General features: G+C 49.0%; 2 protein-coding genes across 4 annotated transcripts in view; both read right to left on the bottom strand.

Moving 5' to 3' along the window:
* Positions 1-16,600, bottom strand: part of PTAFR (platelet-activating factor receptor) — a 68,397-nt gene that overhangs the window by 47,496 nt on the left and 4,301 nt on the right. The window contains exons 3-5 of one of the 3 annotated variants that reach the window (XM_011955521.1): positions 15,958-16,072; positions 14,848-14,927; positions 14,150-14,266 (exon numbers count right to left, since the gene is read on the bottom strand). The gene's annotated coding sequence lies outside the window, so the exon portion shown is untranslated. Of the gene's footprint in view, positions 1-8,169; positions 8,385-14,149; positions 14,267-14,847; positions 14,928-15,957; positions 16,073-16,600 lie in introns of those variants that run through there. The other 2 variants (XM_011955519.1, XM_011955520.1) reach the window with 2 other exon arrangements.
* DNAJC8 (DnaJ (Hsp40) homolog, subfamily C, member 8) overlaps positions 14,973-16,600 on the bottom strand; it is a 37,311-nt gene continuing 35,683 nt past the window's right edge. Inside the window, exon 10 of the mRNA XM_011955667.1 lies at positions 14,973-16,072. Within this exon, the coding sequence (XP_011811057.1) occupies positions 15,950-16,072 (123 nt within the window). The 3' untranslated portion in view covers positions 14,973-15,949. The remainder of the gene's footprint in view (positions 16,073-16,600) is intronic.

Genomic DNA, 16,600 nt, shown 5'->3' with positions numbered 1-16,600 from the left:
TCAGGAGGCTGAGGCAGGAGAATGGCATAAACCCGGGAGGCGGAGCTTGCAGTGAGCCGAGATCGCGCCACTGCACTCTAGCCTGGGTGACAGAGCAAGACTCCGTCTCAAAAAAAAAATAAAATAAAATAAAAATTAAAAAAAGAATTAAATAAACGGGTAGATGTACTATAGTCATGCATGAGGCTGTCAATATCATCAAAATACAAATTCTTTCCAATTTAATCTCTAAATTCAGAGCCAGTGCAATCAAAATCCCAATAGTTTTCCCAGAAAATTTACAGGCTAATCCTAAAATTCCAAATGAAAAAGCAAAGTGCCAAGAGTAGCTGAGAAATTTTTGAAGAACAAGGGCATGTATATGAACAACAAGGATACCTGAAAGGACTTTTCATATCACATGTCAAGTCTTACTTTAAAGTCACAGTATTAAGACAGAGTGGGGCTGGCCGTGGTGGCACACACCTATAATCCCAGCATTTTTGGTAGGCTGAGGCGGGTGGGTCGCCTGAGGTCAGGAGTTCAAGATCAGCCTGGGCAACATGGTAAAACTGCATCTCTAATAAAAATACAAAAATTAACCCAGGGTGGTGGCACACACCTGTAATCCTTGCTTCTGCAGAGGCTGAGGCAGGAGGATGGCCTGAACCTGGGAGGCAGAGATTGCAGTGAGCCGAGATCGTGCCATTGCACTCCAGCTTGGGTAACAGAGGGAGACTCCATGTCAATCAATCAATAAATAAACAAATAATTAATAAAATACAGAGTGGTATTTTTTTCTTTTATACAGACGGGGTCCCGCTATGTTGCCCAGGCTGGTCTTGAACTCCTGAGTTCAAGTGATCTGCCTGCCTTGGCCTCCCAAATTTCTGGGATTACAGGCGTGAGCTACCTCGCCTGGCCCTCAGAGTGATATTATCATAGCGATTCCAAAACCCATGCTCTTTTCCCTGTGGTATTCTTCCACCCACACTATCCTCTGTTTACTGATGAGAAAAGGGCTACTCACTGAAGCAAGGAGGAATAAACAGAGCAAAGGAACAAAACAGAGACTCCATAAATAAAGAGCTCATCTATGGAAACTTGACAGACAGAGTTGCCATTACAGATCAAGAAGAGTAGATATTAGCTACTAATAGCCACTAATAGTGCAAGCTATTAGCTATCCATTAAGGAAAAAATAATAATAAAATTAGATCTCTCATATCATATCCAGAATTAAATTCCAAATGGAATAACAACCTATGAAAAACAAAATACGCAAAATGTTGGAAGAAAATAGAGTTGAATATCTTTATGATCTAGGGGTGAGAGAAAAAAAAAATTTTTTTTTTTGAGACAGAGTCTCGCTCTGTCGCCCAGGCTGGAGTGCAGTGGCTCAGTCTTGGCTCACTGTAAGCTCCGCCTCCTGGGTTCACGCCATTCTCCTGCCTCAGCCTCCCGAGTAGCTGGGACTACAGGCGCCCGGCCACCACACCTAGTTATTTTTTTTTTTTTTTTTTTTTTTTGAGACGGAGTCTCACTCTGTCGCCCGGGCTGGAGTGCAGTGGCCGGATCTCAGCTCACTGCAAGCTCCGCCTCCCGGGTTTACGCCATTCTCCTGCCTCAGCCTCCTGAGTAGCTGGGACTACAGGCGCCCGCCACCACGCCCGGCTAATTTTTTCTATTTTTAGTAGAGACGGGGTTTCACCGTGTTTGGCAGGATGGTCTCAATCTCCTGACCTTGTGATCTGCCCTCCTCGGCCTCCCAAAGTGCTGGGATTACAGGCGTGAGCCACCATGCCCAGCCCCCAATTTTTTTTTTTTTTTTTTTTTGAGACGGAGTCTCACTCTGTCACCCAGGCTGGAGTGCAGTGGCCGGATCTCAGCTCACTGCAAGCTCCGCCTCCCGGGTTTACGCCATTCTCCTGCCTCATCCTCCCGAGTAGCTGGGACTATCATCACCCAGCTGGAGTGAAGTGGTGCCGTCTCAGCTGACTGCAACCTCTGTCTCTGGGTTCAAGCGATCCTCCCACTTCAGCCTCCTGAGTAGCTAGGAATAGAAGCACCATGTATTTTTTGTAAAGGTAGGATTTCGCCATGTTGCTCAAGCTGGTCTCAAACTCCTGGCCTCTAGTGATCTGTCCACCTCGGTCTCCCAAGGAGCTGGGATTACAGGCGTGAAGCACCATGCCCAGCCAAGAAAACTTCTTAAATTAAGACATGGAAATCACACATAATAAAGAAAAACTGGATAAATTTGACCATAGAAATTTGAAAACTGTGTACATTAAAAGACACTGTAAAACAGATGAAAGCCAGGTGCAGTGGCTCACACCTGTAATCCCAGCACTTTGGGAGGCTGAGGCAGGTGGATCAATTGAGCCCAGGAGTTCAAAACCAGCCTGAGCAACATAGCGAGACCCCATCACTACTAAACATACAAAAATGGCCAGGAGCAGAGGCTCACACCTGTAATCCCAGCACTTTGGGAGGATGAGGCCGGCAGTTTGCTTGAACTCAGGGGTTCGAGACCAACTTGGACACCATATTGAGACCCCGTCTCTACTAAAAATACAAAAACTAGCCTGTAGTGGTGGAGCATGACTGTAATCCCAGCTACCTAAGAGGCTGAGACATGAGAATCACTTGAGCCCAGAAGGCAGAGGTTGCACTGAGCCAAGATTTTGCCACTGCACACCAGCCTGGGTGACAGAGGGGGACTCTGTCTCAAAAAACAAACAAACAGGCTGGGCATGGTGGCTCATGCCTGTATCCCAGCACTTTGGGAGGCCAAGGCATGTGGATCACCTGAGGTCAGGAGTTAAAGACCAGCACAGCTAACGTGGTGAAACTCTACTAAAATACAAAAAAATTAGCTGGGCGTGGTGGCAGGCCCCTGTAATCCCAGCTATTCGGCAGGCTGAGGCAGGAGAATGACTTGAATCCTAGAGGTGGAGGACCCCAGGAGATCGCGCCTTTGCACTCCAGCCTGGGCAACAAGAGCGAAACTCCATCTAAAAAAAAAAAACCAAAAAACAAAAATTGATGAAGAGTCACAAAACAGGAGAAGATATTTGCAACACATACAACAAAGAATTTTCAAGCATTATATAATATAAATTTTATAAGTCAACTGAAGAAAAACCCAATAGAAAAATGAGTCAAGAAAGGAATAGGCAATTCACAGAAGGAAAAGCCCAAATGACCAAGAAACATAAAAATATAGTCAACATTTCAGGAAATCAGGAGCCTAAGTTAAAACAATCACCACCCACCTGAATGGAAGAAATTTAAGTCTGGCAATTCCAAATACTGGAGAGCATACAGAGCAATGGAAACTCTTACTACCCCGCCAAAAGACAGTGCAACTGCCATTACTATTTTGGAAGTTACTTTCATAATAAATGCTTGCCAGATGACATGCCAATTAAAAGAAAAATAAAATAATAAAAAATAATAATTGTATAATAAAGTTGAAAATGTGTACATTTTTCCTAGGTATTTACCAAAAATATTAAACACAGAAATAAGGAAACAGACATTTGTATGGTTCTTCAGTGTGATCCTGCACATATATTAAAATGAAAAGAGCTGCGTATATTAACAAGGATAATAAACATAATGCGGCCAGGCACGGTGGCTCACGCCTGTAATCTCAGCACTTTGGGAGGCCGAGGCAGGCAGATCACGAGGTCAGGAGTTCGAGACCAGCCTGTTCAATATGGTAAAACCCCGCCTCTACTTTTTAAAACAAAAATTAGCCGGGCATGGTGGCACACTCCTGTAGTCCCTGCTACTCAGGAGGCTGAGGCAGGAGAATTGCTTGAACCCAGGGGGTAGAGGTTGCAGTGAGCCAAGATGGTGCCCCTGCAATCCAACCTGGGCAACAGAGTGAGATTCCATTTTAAATAAATAAGTAAATATAAATAAACATAATGCGATACTAAAAAAGCATATTGCAGAGGATAAATTATACTTTTTGATACAAGTTCATGTATTTGAGACAAGCTCTTGGACTTCAGGCTGGAGTGCAGTGGCATGATCTCAGTTCACTACAACCTCCACCTCCTGGGCTCAAGGCATCCTCCCACCTCAGCCCCCTGAGTAGCAAAGACCACAGGCGCACACCACTGAGATGGAGTTTCACTCTGTCGCCCAGGCTGGAGTGCGGTGGCATAATCTCAGCTCACCGCAACCTCCGCCTCCCGGGTTCAAGCGATTCTCCTGCCTCAGCCTCCCAAGTAGCTAGGATTACGGTCATGCACCACCACACCTGGCTAATTTTGTATTTTTAGTAGAGATAGGGTTTCTCCATGTTGGTCACGCTGGTCTCAAACTCCCAACCTCAGGTGATCCGCCCGTCTCAGCCTCAAAGTGCTGGGATTATAGGCATGAGCCACCGTGCCTGGCCAGATAACATTTCTTAACACATGTTGGAGAATGCAATACACATGCATCCATATATAAAGACAAATTCAGGATATGATTACCTCTGAGAAAGGGGGTGGAATGAGTGTGGATACACAGGAGGCTTCTTCTTTTTCTTTTTTTTTTTTGAGATGGAGTCTCGCTCTGTCGCCCAGGCTGGAGTACAGTGGAGCGATCTCGGCTCACTGAAAGCCTCGCCTCCCTGGTTCATGCCATTCTCCTGCCTCAGCCTCCCAAGTAGCTGGGACTACAGGCGCCCGCCACCATACCCGGCTAATTTTTTTTTTTTGTATTTTTAGTAGAGACAGGGTTTCACCCTGTTAGCCAGGATGGTCTCGATCTCCTGACCTCGTGATCCACCCGCCCTGGCTTCCCAAAGTGCTGGGATTACAGGCATGAGCCACCGCACCCGGCCAGGAGGCTTCTATTATATCTGTAATATTTAACACTGCAGTGGATACATAACTGTTTTGAAATATTATTCTACAGATTGTATTTATCTTGTATTCTATAAGATAAATACATAAGCCTGAGACTGGCAAAGAGAATCTGGAGAATGAGAAAGTGAAAAGTCCAGGAATATGCCACATCATCTATCAGGCTTGCCATTAAGCTGTAGTAGTTAAGAAGGGGTGGTATAGACAATACCAAGGACAGATAATAGTGCAAAAGAACAGAATAGAGAAAGAGTCACGGGAGGAAGGGGACTGGTCTAAAAGCAGAGGTCTCTGAGAGCCCAAAAGTTACTTAGGCAACAAGTTCCCAGGGAGACTCCTGCGGATGGACAGCCCCGAATCTTCTCTTCCTCCTCACCACAACCTCAGCTTCTCTCTTGGGCTCTCTCTCCCTCTCTCTCACATCTTTCCTCAAACTCTGGGAGTTTACATCTCACCTCTGCCACTTCACAACGGTGTCACCTTGGACAAGTCCCTGGGCCTCCCTGAGCCTCAGAGTCTTCATCTGTGAAGCACCGCCACCCTCACAGTGGGATTAGGCCAGTAAAGGACAACGCCTGGCCACTATCATTCTCGTCTCTCTTCTCCTCTCCTCTTCCTCTTCCTCTCCCTCATCCTTTCCCTCCCTTGCTCAGGGCTGAGTCCTGCTGGCCCTCCCTCTTCAGCTCGGGAGCAAAGCAAGAACTGCTCCGCTCCCTATCTTGTAAGAAAGGTCGCCTTGGCATGCACTGTATCCTGAGAGGAAGCCTCAGAGATGTGGCCAGGCCTCGCGGGGGAGGCCTGACAGGGAGAACAATCCAGACCAGGAAATTCAAAGGAAGAGAGGTCCCTAGAGGTTTAGGGCAGCAGAGGACTTAAGTTGGAAGAAGCCTAGTTGGGGCCACTGGCTTTGCCTGGGCAGGGGAGGGCCTGGGAAAGCCCACAGAGCCTGGGCACTCTTCATAGACTAGAAAGCTATGACATTGGTGTGAAATGTAGCTGTCATAACCAACTAACTCAGTGGTTAAAAGAAAGGTCTCCAGCCGAGCGCAGTGGTGTACTCCCGTAGTCCAAGCATTTTGGGAGGCCAGGGCGGGTGGACCACTTGAGCCCAGGAGTTTGAGACTAGCCTGGGCATTATAGTGAGACCTCATCTCTACAAAAAGAAAAAAGAAAAAAAGAGAGAGAGAGAGAGAGAGAGAGAGGTCTTCTAGAGTAACTCAAGTTTCCTCCAAGAGGGAGATAGGGTAGTTGGAGAACAAGGAGAGGAGAGTGTCTTTTCTCTATGTACTCTTTTATATCTATTGAACTTTTAACTTGCTAATTTGTTACCTCTCATTTTTTTTTTTTTTAATTAAAAAAAAGAAGCACGAGGCCAGGTGCGGCGGCTCATGCCTGCTGCAATCCCAGCACTCTGAGAGGCCAAGACGAGCAGATTGCTTGAGTTCAGGAGTTCAAAACCAGCCTGGGCAACATGACGAAACGCTGTCTCTACAAAAAAATATAAAAAGTAGCTGGTCATAGTGGTGCGTGCCTGTGGTCCCAGTTACTCATGAAGGGACTGAGGCGGGAGGATCGTTTGAGCCTGGAAAGTCCAGGCTGCCGTGAGCTGAGATCGTGCCTCCACTGCCCTCCAACCTGGACGACAGAGTAAGATCGTGTCTCGATAAGTAAATAGTAGAGCATTTAAAAAAAAGAAAGGTGGACTCTGGGACCAGACTCACCTAAGTTTAAATTTCATTACAGCCTCTTAGCTGTGGTATATTAGGCAAGTTTCTTAACCTCTCTGAGCCTATTTCCATAGCTGTAAAATGAAGATAATAATACCTACTTCATAAAGGTTTTACACAACTGCATAAGATAATACTTATGGCCAGGCACGGTGGCTCACGCCTGTAATCCCAGCACTTTGGGATCCTGAGGTGGGCGGATCACCTGAAGTCAGGAGTTCGAGACCAGCCTAACCAATATGGAGAAACTCCATCTCTGCAAAAATACAAAATTAGCCGGGCATGGTGGCACGAACCTGTAATCCCAGCTACTTGGAAGTCTGAGGCAGGAGAATCGCTTGAACCTGGGAGGCGGAGGTTGCAGTGAGCCAAGATCACGCCATTGCACTCCAGCCTGGGCAATGAGAGCAAAACTCCATCTCAAAAAAAAAAAAAAGATAATGCTTGTAAAAGCCTTGAACATGGTGTTTGGCTCCCAGGAGGCATGTAGTAAATGCTGGTAGCTGGGAGGTTTTTTGTTTTTGTTTTTGTTTTTGAGACAGAGTCTCCCTCTGTGCCCGGGCTGGAGTACAGTGCTGGGATCTCAGCTCACTGTAACCTCCGCCTCCTGGGTTGAAGTGATTCTCTTGCCTCGGCCTCCTGAGTAGCTGGGATTGCAGGCACCTGCCACCACGCCTGGCTAATTTTTGTGTTTTTAGTAGAAACAAGGTTTCACCATGTTGGCCAGGCTGGTCTGGAACTCCTGGCCTCAGGTGATTGTTATTTCAGAGTGTTTTTATTATCGGAGTGCTCTAAGTCCTGGGGCTGTAGGAAGCAGGACTGAAACAGCTGGGAGGGCTCTAGCCTCTCCTGTCATGCTCTCTGGTGCGACTGGGACCCCTGGCTCAGCTCTGCCCTTCTTGCTCTGCTGTGTGGCCCTGGCTGCCAGTGCATGAGCTCAGGAGGGTTAGAAGTGGGGATGGGGTTACTGACCTACTGACTGAACAGTAGGGCGGGCGCATCTGGGGGAAGGGGAGTTCTGTGATGTGTACAGGTGGTTGCATTGCTCTGTGTGTGTGTGTGTGTGTGTAGGAAGATATTTGTGAGACCTTGCGGAGTAAGTCTGTTTGCAGCGAGTGGGTGGAGGGTCTTCCCGGTTGGGGTGTGCGTCTGTCCGTGCGGTTGTGCATGTTGTGTGTCTGTAAGGATGTTTTCCCCGGGTTAGGATCTGCATCACGTGAGGCGATGTTGTCCGTTGGTGCCGTTCGTGTATGTGTGTAGGGAGGGTCATGGGTTGTACCTGTGGATGATGAGGGTCTGTTGCGTGTTGTGAAGGGGTTCTGCGGCTGATGCAGACGTGTTTTGTGTGGTGAGTGAGGGATGCCGCGTCCGTTAGTGAGTGTGTGTGAATGACCCTGAGCGGTGGGAGGATTGTGCTGTGTCTGTGGGCAACGAAGACGGGCCACGTGTCCTTGAGGGGGTGCCAACAGGAGGGAAACCAGACATTACCTAGCTCTGCGGACCCTTCCAGAATCTGAGCAGCCTTGAGGATTCTGCAGGGCAGCTAGACAAAGCGGCCGAAACTGAGCCCTTCCGTTAGATCACCAGCCTCTTACCTGAGAAACAGCAGGGATGGTGGTCCAGGCGGTGACAAAGAGGCTGAAGCAGATGGGGGGGCCCTGAGAGCATGTTTCCTGGACGGCTTCTCGGGGAGCTCCTAGATGACTTCTCAGGGAGCTCAGGAAGCAGGTAATGAGAGGAGAGGAGGCAGAGGACGGGCCCAGACGCAGGTGTGTGACTCACCCTGCTCTACCCTCCAATGAGCAGCAGCAGGACGAAGGATTAGGAAAGGCCTGCCCCGGACTCTGCTGGGTGGGCAGGGCAGCTGAGACCAGGAAGCCAGCTCCTGGGGTGCGGCCCCTACACCAAGGTTACCAGGAATACCCACATCCAGCCAGGCACACCAGCTCATCCCACAGTACTGGGCTGGACCCCTCTGATGCTGTGCCCTTCTGGGAGGAAGGGCTGGGCTTGGGCTGGTAGAGGAGAGAGGAACTGGGTCCTTTGACTGAGGGGGAGATGAGCCCTGACCTAGAGAAAGTCCCTGCCCTGCCCTCAGGAGCCGCCAGCCTGGGGGAGATGGGGCACAGCCCTGTCCTCAGGAGCCCCCGCTTCAGTGGGTACAGCCCTGAATCCAGAGAGCCCCAAGTTGATGAAAAAGACCCAAAGCTGCTTTCAGAAGGCACCCCTGTCTGAGGGGACACACAGCCAGTTTGCCCACAGGAGGCCAGTACAATGGGTGTGACAAAGCCCTGCCTACAGGTGCCCTCAACAGAAGAGGAGACAGACCTGCCTTCAGAAATGCCCAGCCTCTAGGAAAGAGAAGATTCTGCCTTCTGAAGCCATATCCGGCTGAGATGGAGACAAAGCCATCCCCGTCTCCACAGCCACCAGGCTGAGGGAGAAGACAAACCCTTGCACTGAGGAGTCCCTTGTCTGACCAAGGCAAAGGACCAGAGTTCTGGCGAAAACCTCTAGGACTGCACCCGGGGCTCCAGCTTTGCACGTTCTGCACTGAAAGTTACTCTATTTCTATTAATACCTCTCCCCACCACCCCCACCACAACCAAAACACTGGACTTAGCAGGGAGCAGAGGTGTCAGGCCACAGAGGAAAGCAAACTGGGCCAAGGCATAGGTGGACATTCTCAAATGCCAACTCTAAGAATCTGCCAGATCAGGGTTTAATCATCATCTCTGGTCCTCAGCTTGAGCCCTGCAGTGAATGTTCTCTGAGCCTGTTTCCTGAGTCTGTAACAGCGACACATACTCCCTCCCTCACACTTAGCATGATGAGTGGTACATACCAAGAGTTCAGTAAATGAAAATCACTTTATTTAGCGAAGCTCCTGTCGAGTGTCCCAAGGTTAGGGGTCAATTCCTTTCCTCACATCAGACTCAGCTGGATAACTTGTTAAAAATAAAGTTTTAGCCGGGCGGGGTGGCTCACGCCTGTAATCCCAGCACTTTGGGAGGCTGAGGTGAGCGGATCAGCCGAGGTCAGGAGTTCCAGACCAGCCTGGTCAACATGGTGAAACCCCATCTCTACTAAAAATACAAAAATTAGCCAGGTGTGGTGGCGAGTGCCTGTAATCCCAGCTACTTGGGAGTCTGAGGCAGGAGAATCGCTTGAACCCAGGAGGCTGAGGTTGCAGTGAGATGAGATCACACCATTGCACTCCAGCCTGGGTGACAAGAGCGAGACTCCATCTCAAAAAAATAAAATAAAATAAATTAATTAAATAAAGGTAGGCCAGGCGTGGTGGTGTATGTCTGTAATCTCATCGTTGTGGGAGGATGCGGCAGAGGATCACTTGAGACCAGGAGTTTGAGACCAGCCTGACCAAAATGGAGAAACCCTGTCTCCACTAAAAATACAAAAAATTAGCCAGGCGTGGTGGTGTATGTCTGTAATCTCAGCTACTTGGGAGTCTGAGGCAGGAGAATCGCTTGAACCCAGGAGGCTGAGGTTGCAGTGAGATGAGATCACACCATTGCACTCCAGCCTGGGTGACAAGAGCGAGACTCCATCTCAAAAAAATAAAATAAAATAAATTAATTAAATAAAGGTAGGCCAGGCGTGGTGGTGTATGCCTGTAATCCCAGCTACTCTTGAGGCTGAGGCAGGAGAATCGCTTGAACCCAGGAGGCTGAGGTTGCAGTGAGATGAGATCACACCATTGCACTCCAGCCTGGGTGACAAGAGCGAGACTCCATCTCAAAAAAATAAAATAAAATAAATTAATTAAATAAAGGTAGGCCAGGCGTGGTGGTGTATGTCTGTAATCCCAGCACTTTGGGAGGCTGAGGTGAGCGGATCAGCCGAGGTCAGGAGTTCCAGACCAGCCTGGTCAACATGGTGAAACCCCATCTCTACTAAAAATACAAAAATTAGCCAGGTGTGGTGGCGAGTGCCTGTAATCCCAGCTACTTGGGAGTCTGAGGCAGGAGAATGGCGTGAACCCGGGAGGCGAAGCTTGCAGTGAGCTGAGATCCGGCCACAGCACTCCAGCCTGGGTGACAGAGCGAGACTCCATCTCAAAAAAAAAAAAAAACAGCATCACTGACAGAGAACCCTAAGCTCCACCCACCCTCCCACCTCTTGGAGGACTGGCTGTCCCTGCCTGATGGCTCCAGCCCTGGCTAGGTTAAGTTGGGAGCTTGTTAAAGATCCAGCTGTCTGTCTCCCTACCACACACACACATACCCTACCCTGAATCAGAACCTTCAGGGAGATCAGAAAATGTTCTTTTAGGCCAGGTGCAGTGACTTATGCCTATAATCCTAGCACTGTAGGAGGCTGAGGTGGGAGGATTGCTTGAACTCAGAAGTTCGGGACCAGCCTGAGCAACACAGACCTCGTCTCTACAAAAAATAAATTAAAACATTAGTGGGGCATGGTGGTGCACAGCTGTGGTCACAGCTACTCAGGAGGCTGAGGCAGGATAGTTTGAGCCCGGGAGGTTGAGGCAGCAGTGAGCCATGATCATCGTGCCGCTGCACTGCCACCTGGACAACAAAGAAAGACTCTGTGTCAAATAAAAAAAAAGGAAATGTCTTTTTAACAAGCTTCCCAGGTGTGTCCTCAATCTTCAGCTCTTTCATCCCTTTATTAAAGCAGGGAACAACCAGCAGGAGTGGGGCAGGGAGGAATAGCCACTGTGCACCCCGCTGTGCTGGCCACCTGGCTTCCCTGACCTCAACCCTCAGGATGTAACAAACACAGCAGAGTCAGGATTCAAACTCCCGTCTGTCTGATGCCAAATGCAGGCATATTGTCTCCATTTGGAAGGTTTGCCTCCTTTTGCTTTTTATAATGAACAGAATCTCACTAGTTTGCAGAACAGGAATGGAGAAGGTGTTTTTACCCTCATTTTACCAGAGGAGGCAGCTAAAGTCCAGAGAGGGGAAATGACTTGCCAGAGACACAATGCTAGTGAGTGGCAGAGCAGGAAACTCAAGGAGGTGGGTGACTTCACATCCCTTTTACACTCATTTCACAGTGCCCTTGTAGAGCTCTGAGCCCCCAGTTCTAATGTGAGAAGCACTGATAACCTCCAGCAAGGGGCAGATGATCCAGATGTGCTAGGTTGAGGTTGGGGAGCGGGGTAAGGAAATGGAGAGGGGAAAATCCTGTTTCCTTGAGGTTCCACCTTCAGAGCAGGCCCAGACCCATCCACAACGTCCCACACACTTCCTCCTACTGCCACTGGGGCCCCAGGGAAGCGGGAGGGGCCAGAAAGTGAAGCTGGCTGTGGCTGCTCCAGGAAGCAGCTGAGAAACCACAGCCATAGGGTGTGGGGCTTCAGGTGACTGGAATGCCAAAGGCAACAGCTGATGCTTTCCTTCAGTGGTTACAATTCTTTTCTTTTTTTTTTGAGAGGAGTCTCTGTCGCCCAGGCTGGAGTGCAGTGGCACAAGATCTTGGCTCACTGCAACCTCTACCTCCCGGGTTAAAGTGAGTCTCCTGCCTCAGTTTCCCAAGTGCCACCACACCTATGCCACCATGCCCAGCTGATTTTTATATTTTTAGTAGAGACGAGGTTTCACTATGTTGGCCAGGGTGGTCTCAAACTCCTGACCTCTAGTGATCCGCCTGCCTCGGCCTCTCAAAGTGCCGGGATTACAGGTGTGAGCCACCGTGCCCGGCCTACACTTCATTTTAAAGGTGCAATTCCCACTTTACATACTAGGATGCTGAGGCTCAGAGTTGATGTTACCGGCCCACATGGTGGGTTTCTAACCATATCTGGCTGGCTCCTTCCACCTCACCTCTGTCCACAAAGGTCCTCTTGCCAGCAGTTGGCTCCACAGCTGGGGAGCCTATCTGCTCCATTATTTACAGAAAACAAGAAAAGTGGCTCATCCAGCTTTTCATTTTGCTCTGGGCCCTGGCACTCCTCCAGCAAGCCTTCCCTACCTAGTGAGTGCCCCTTAACCTATTCATGGATGAAGGGGTGGGAGAGGATGGCACTGCCATAGCCACAGCCCTGCCTTGGAGGCCAGTCTTGACTGTACTGCCTCAAGTCAATGCCCAGCACACACCCCTCTCCCCAGCCAGGTCATCACAGAGATTGCTCCAAGCAGGATTATGAGAATGCGCTGGGACCATTGCTCATCTGTCCAGTGGGTCTGTCACTAAAATGCGACAGAAAGGAAGTGGGAAGACTTTGGTCCGTCTGGGAAAATAGGATGTACTGACCGAAACCCAAATTCCTCAGTATGCCATTATGATCTCCCTGGTCTCATCTCACCTCACGTCTGTGCTCCAGGCATAACAAATGTTGTTCTGTTCCATGAATGGGCTATTCTCTTACCCTCTTGGCCTTTGCACACGCCATTCCCTCTGATTGAAACACCTTTCCCTCAAGTACCACCCCTTCTGTGCCAGACACTGTTCATTGTTTCCAGCAGGCATTCTTTTTTTTTTTGAGGCGGAGTTTCACTCTGTCACCCAGGATGGAGTGCAGTGGCGTGATCTCGGCTCACTGCAAGCTCCGCCTCCCGGGTTCACGCCATTCTCCTGCCTCAGCCTCCCGAGTAGCTGGGACTACAGGTGTCTGCTACCAAGTCCGGCTAATTTTTTGTATTTTTAGTAGAGACAGGGTTTCACCGTGTTAGCCAGGATGTCTTGATCTCTTGACCTCGTGATCTGCCCGCCCTGGCCTCCCAAAGTGCTGGGATTACAGGCGTGAACCACTGCGCCCAGCCTTTCCAGCAGGAATTCTTTCATCTTTACCAACTTTTATTGGAAACACGTGCCCAGTCCCAAGGAGTAAGGCTTGGTGTATTGCCTGTCTGTTCTTCACAGCTCTCCCAGCCAAACTTACCAAGAGGTGTCCATGTGACCCATTTTCTAACCAGTGACATCTTCTGGGAAAAATTTTGCATCCTGGAAGACTTATTTCTGTTTGGTAGTTGTTATAAGATGTGGTGCTAGAACCTTCTTGCAACTGTGAGATGCCAAACCCTCCAGAGAGGACGGAGAAGCATAGCAAGAGCCTGTTTCCTTGGAGGTATTACTGAATGAATGATTCCACCATGAACAATACCTGAAACCCCGTCTCCACTTATGGAAGTAAAATATTCCTCTTTTTGCCAGTTGTTCCTTGCAGCCAAAACATTCCTAACTGATGCATCAGCCCCTGGGTTCCAGCTTTTAAAATGGCCACTTTCTCCAGGAAACATTCCCTGGCTGCTAAAAAATGAGATCAAGGGCCCCCTTCTCAGAGCAGTGGACAGTCTCCTCGCCCGTGTGCCCCAGCTGTGAGGCAGGCAACAGGGGTCCTGCGGTTTCACCATTTTCTTTCTAAACCAGCACATCTGTTCAATGAATACACACACCTGACATGATTTAGATTTGTGTCCCCGCCCCAATCTCATGCCCAGCTGTAATCCCCCATGTGGGAGGAGGGACCTGGTAAGAGGTGATTGGATCATAAGGGCTGCCCCCTTTGCTGTTCTCGTGATAGTGAGTTCTCCTTGTCTATCACTATCTCGTGATAGTGAGATCTGGTTGTTTAAAAGTGTGTCACACCTCTCCCTGCGCTCTCTTCCTCCTGCTCTGGCCACGTAAGACGTGCCTCCTTCCTCTTCACCTTCTGCCACAACTCTAAGTTTCCTGAGGCCTCCCCAGCCACGCTTCCTGTACAGCCTGCAAAACCATGAGTCAATTAAACCTCTTTTCTTTATAAACTACCCAGTCTCAGGTAGTTCTTCATAGCAGTGTGAGAACTAACACCCATAGCTAATTGCTGGCACAGCCTCCTTGAGGGTAAAGGTAAGTTTGTAGCTGGCTGAACTGAACAACCACCACTTAATCTCTAAGGAAGGGGTGTGTGCACCCACATCCTGGACTGAAACGGGGGTCGCTTTGCTTTGCCTGGCTAGAAGAGATATTCACTGCCCCCCTTGGCAGGACAGCCTGCATTACCTCACAGCAGGTATCACTTTTGCAGGGCAACTAAACATTTCCTTCCTCTGCCTTGGTCCAGTTTAGCCAGAGGCACACCTGCCCACCCACCCACCCAGCTCTGTGCTCTACTTCATGTGTGGTTTGGATGTGCTCAGCTGTACTTGGAAGGACAGTAAGACACCCAAGCCTCTGTCCTCTCCCACAGAGAAATGAAAGTTGCGCTTCTCATGATACTAAAAGACATGGTGCCTTTCGTAGTCATGGGGCCTGTTTACTCATCTACAAGACATTGCAAAAAGCAAAGTCTAGTTTTGAGTCACCTAGTTTCCTTTATCTTCACATTTCAAGTGTCACCTTTCCACTTCTTACTTTAGGCCCCTCCCAAGGGCTGATTCCGTCCCTGAAAGCAAGCAGGACATCTAGGCATAGACTACGAGCTGGACGCTTTCATATATTACTTCATTTAATCCTCAAAACAATCAGTATCTTCATTTTACACAGAAATAATAGTATATTGGCAATACCCAAGGAGCACTGTGGTAGCTACCTTGTATATGCCACGGCAAATCCTCCCTAAAAGCTGCAACAGTAATTTATATTCCCATTTTGTAGATGAACAAACTAAGGTTCGGCCAGGTCTGTCCAACCCCAAAGCATTTTCGGGTTGGGCCAAGCCAGATAAGGGACCCACAAGGGAGAGTACAAGGAAGAGTACATCAATGGCTTGGGTATAAAAATTTATTATACATAAAGAATATTACCACTAACAAATGCAGACAGGCTAGGACATGGTACTGGGTGGAGGACGGCTAGCTCTTTGGAAAGTGAAAGGTTTGGGTGGCATGGACCTCATGCCACGCTGATTGGTCAGTAGACGGGGGCACATGCCAAACACCACAGGGCATCAGGGCATCAGATGCCGCTCTGTGTGCCCACAAGTGTTCCCTGTCTCATCTGGGTCTTCGAAGGGAGCACACCCAGAAGCGAGCAACTGAAGTGAAGGGGCTTCCTAAGGTGCCCCTTCCAGGCTTGTCTCTGAAGTCACAGCAACACCATTTTAAGCAATATGTTTAATCGGATGATTTCCACAAACTATCCACGAAGTTTCTAACCATCACAATTCAGTGAAGTACAAGACACTGAGTTACAGGCTGTGGGAAGAGAAGGCAGCACCAATGGTGGCACCTTCCAATCCTGGTTGTTCTAGGGGCAGGGAGAGGGGAAGGTCTTTTTTTAAACCAAACCCCTCATTTCAATGTACAAAAGAATTACTCTGATCAATATTAAATTGTATTGAAAACAAAATGGACTAAAAAGCAAATTCTACTCTATGTTGGGGTGGAAGTGGGAGGAAAGAATGAGTCCTTCGAAGCAGGAAGGGAGATAGCAGGGGGAAGGTTCTGTGCCTGTGACCCCGGCTGGTCACTCACGCTGCTCCATTTTTACTTTTGGTGGTCTCAGGAAGGTCCGATTTTTCTTCTCTTTCTTCCCCTTTGTATTGGCTTGGAAGTTTCGCCAGCTGTCCACACGACCATCTCGACTTTCCTAAGTACAAAAGAAGTTTGAGGTGAGGAGACCACTTAATGAGTGGAAAGGCCTGAACCTTTTTAGGCTCTGCCATCCATCCACCCTCCTGTAGCCCACCTCAGTTCAGTCCCCTGGAATAATCCAAGAGTAGAATAGAGCTGGCCAGGCGCAGCGGCTCATACCTATAATCCCAGCACTTTGGGAGGCCAAGGCGGGCAGATTACCTGAAGTCAGGAGTTCAAGATCAGCCTGGCCAACATGGCGAAACCCTGTCTCTAATAAAAATACAAAAATTAGCCGGGCATGGTGGCCGGTGCCTGTAATCCCAGCTACTCAGGAGGCTGAGGCAGGAGAATCGCTTGAACCTGGGAGGCAGAGGTTGCAGTGGGCCGAGACCATGCCACTGCACTCCAGCCTGGACAACAAGAGCGAGACTTCATATCAAAAAAAAGAAAGAGGCCGGGCGCGGTGGCTCAAGCCTGTAATCCCAGCACTTTGGGAGGCCGAGACGGGTGGATTACGAGGTCAGGAGTTCGAGACCATCCT

This window comes from Colobus angolensis, unplaced genomic scaffold (assembly GCF_000951035.1).
Source record: "Colobus angolensis palliatus isolate OR3802 unplaced genomic scaffold, Cang.pa_1.0 Scaffold4, whole genome shotgun sequence".
Taxonomy (NCBI): domain Eukaryota; kingdom Metazoa; phylum Chordata; class Mammalia; order Primates; family Cercopithecidae; genus Colobus; species Colobus angolensis.
The sequence above is the reverse complement of the archived record's forward strand: the minus strand, read 5'-3'. Positions and strand labels throughout refer to the sequence as shown.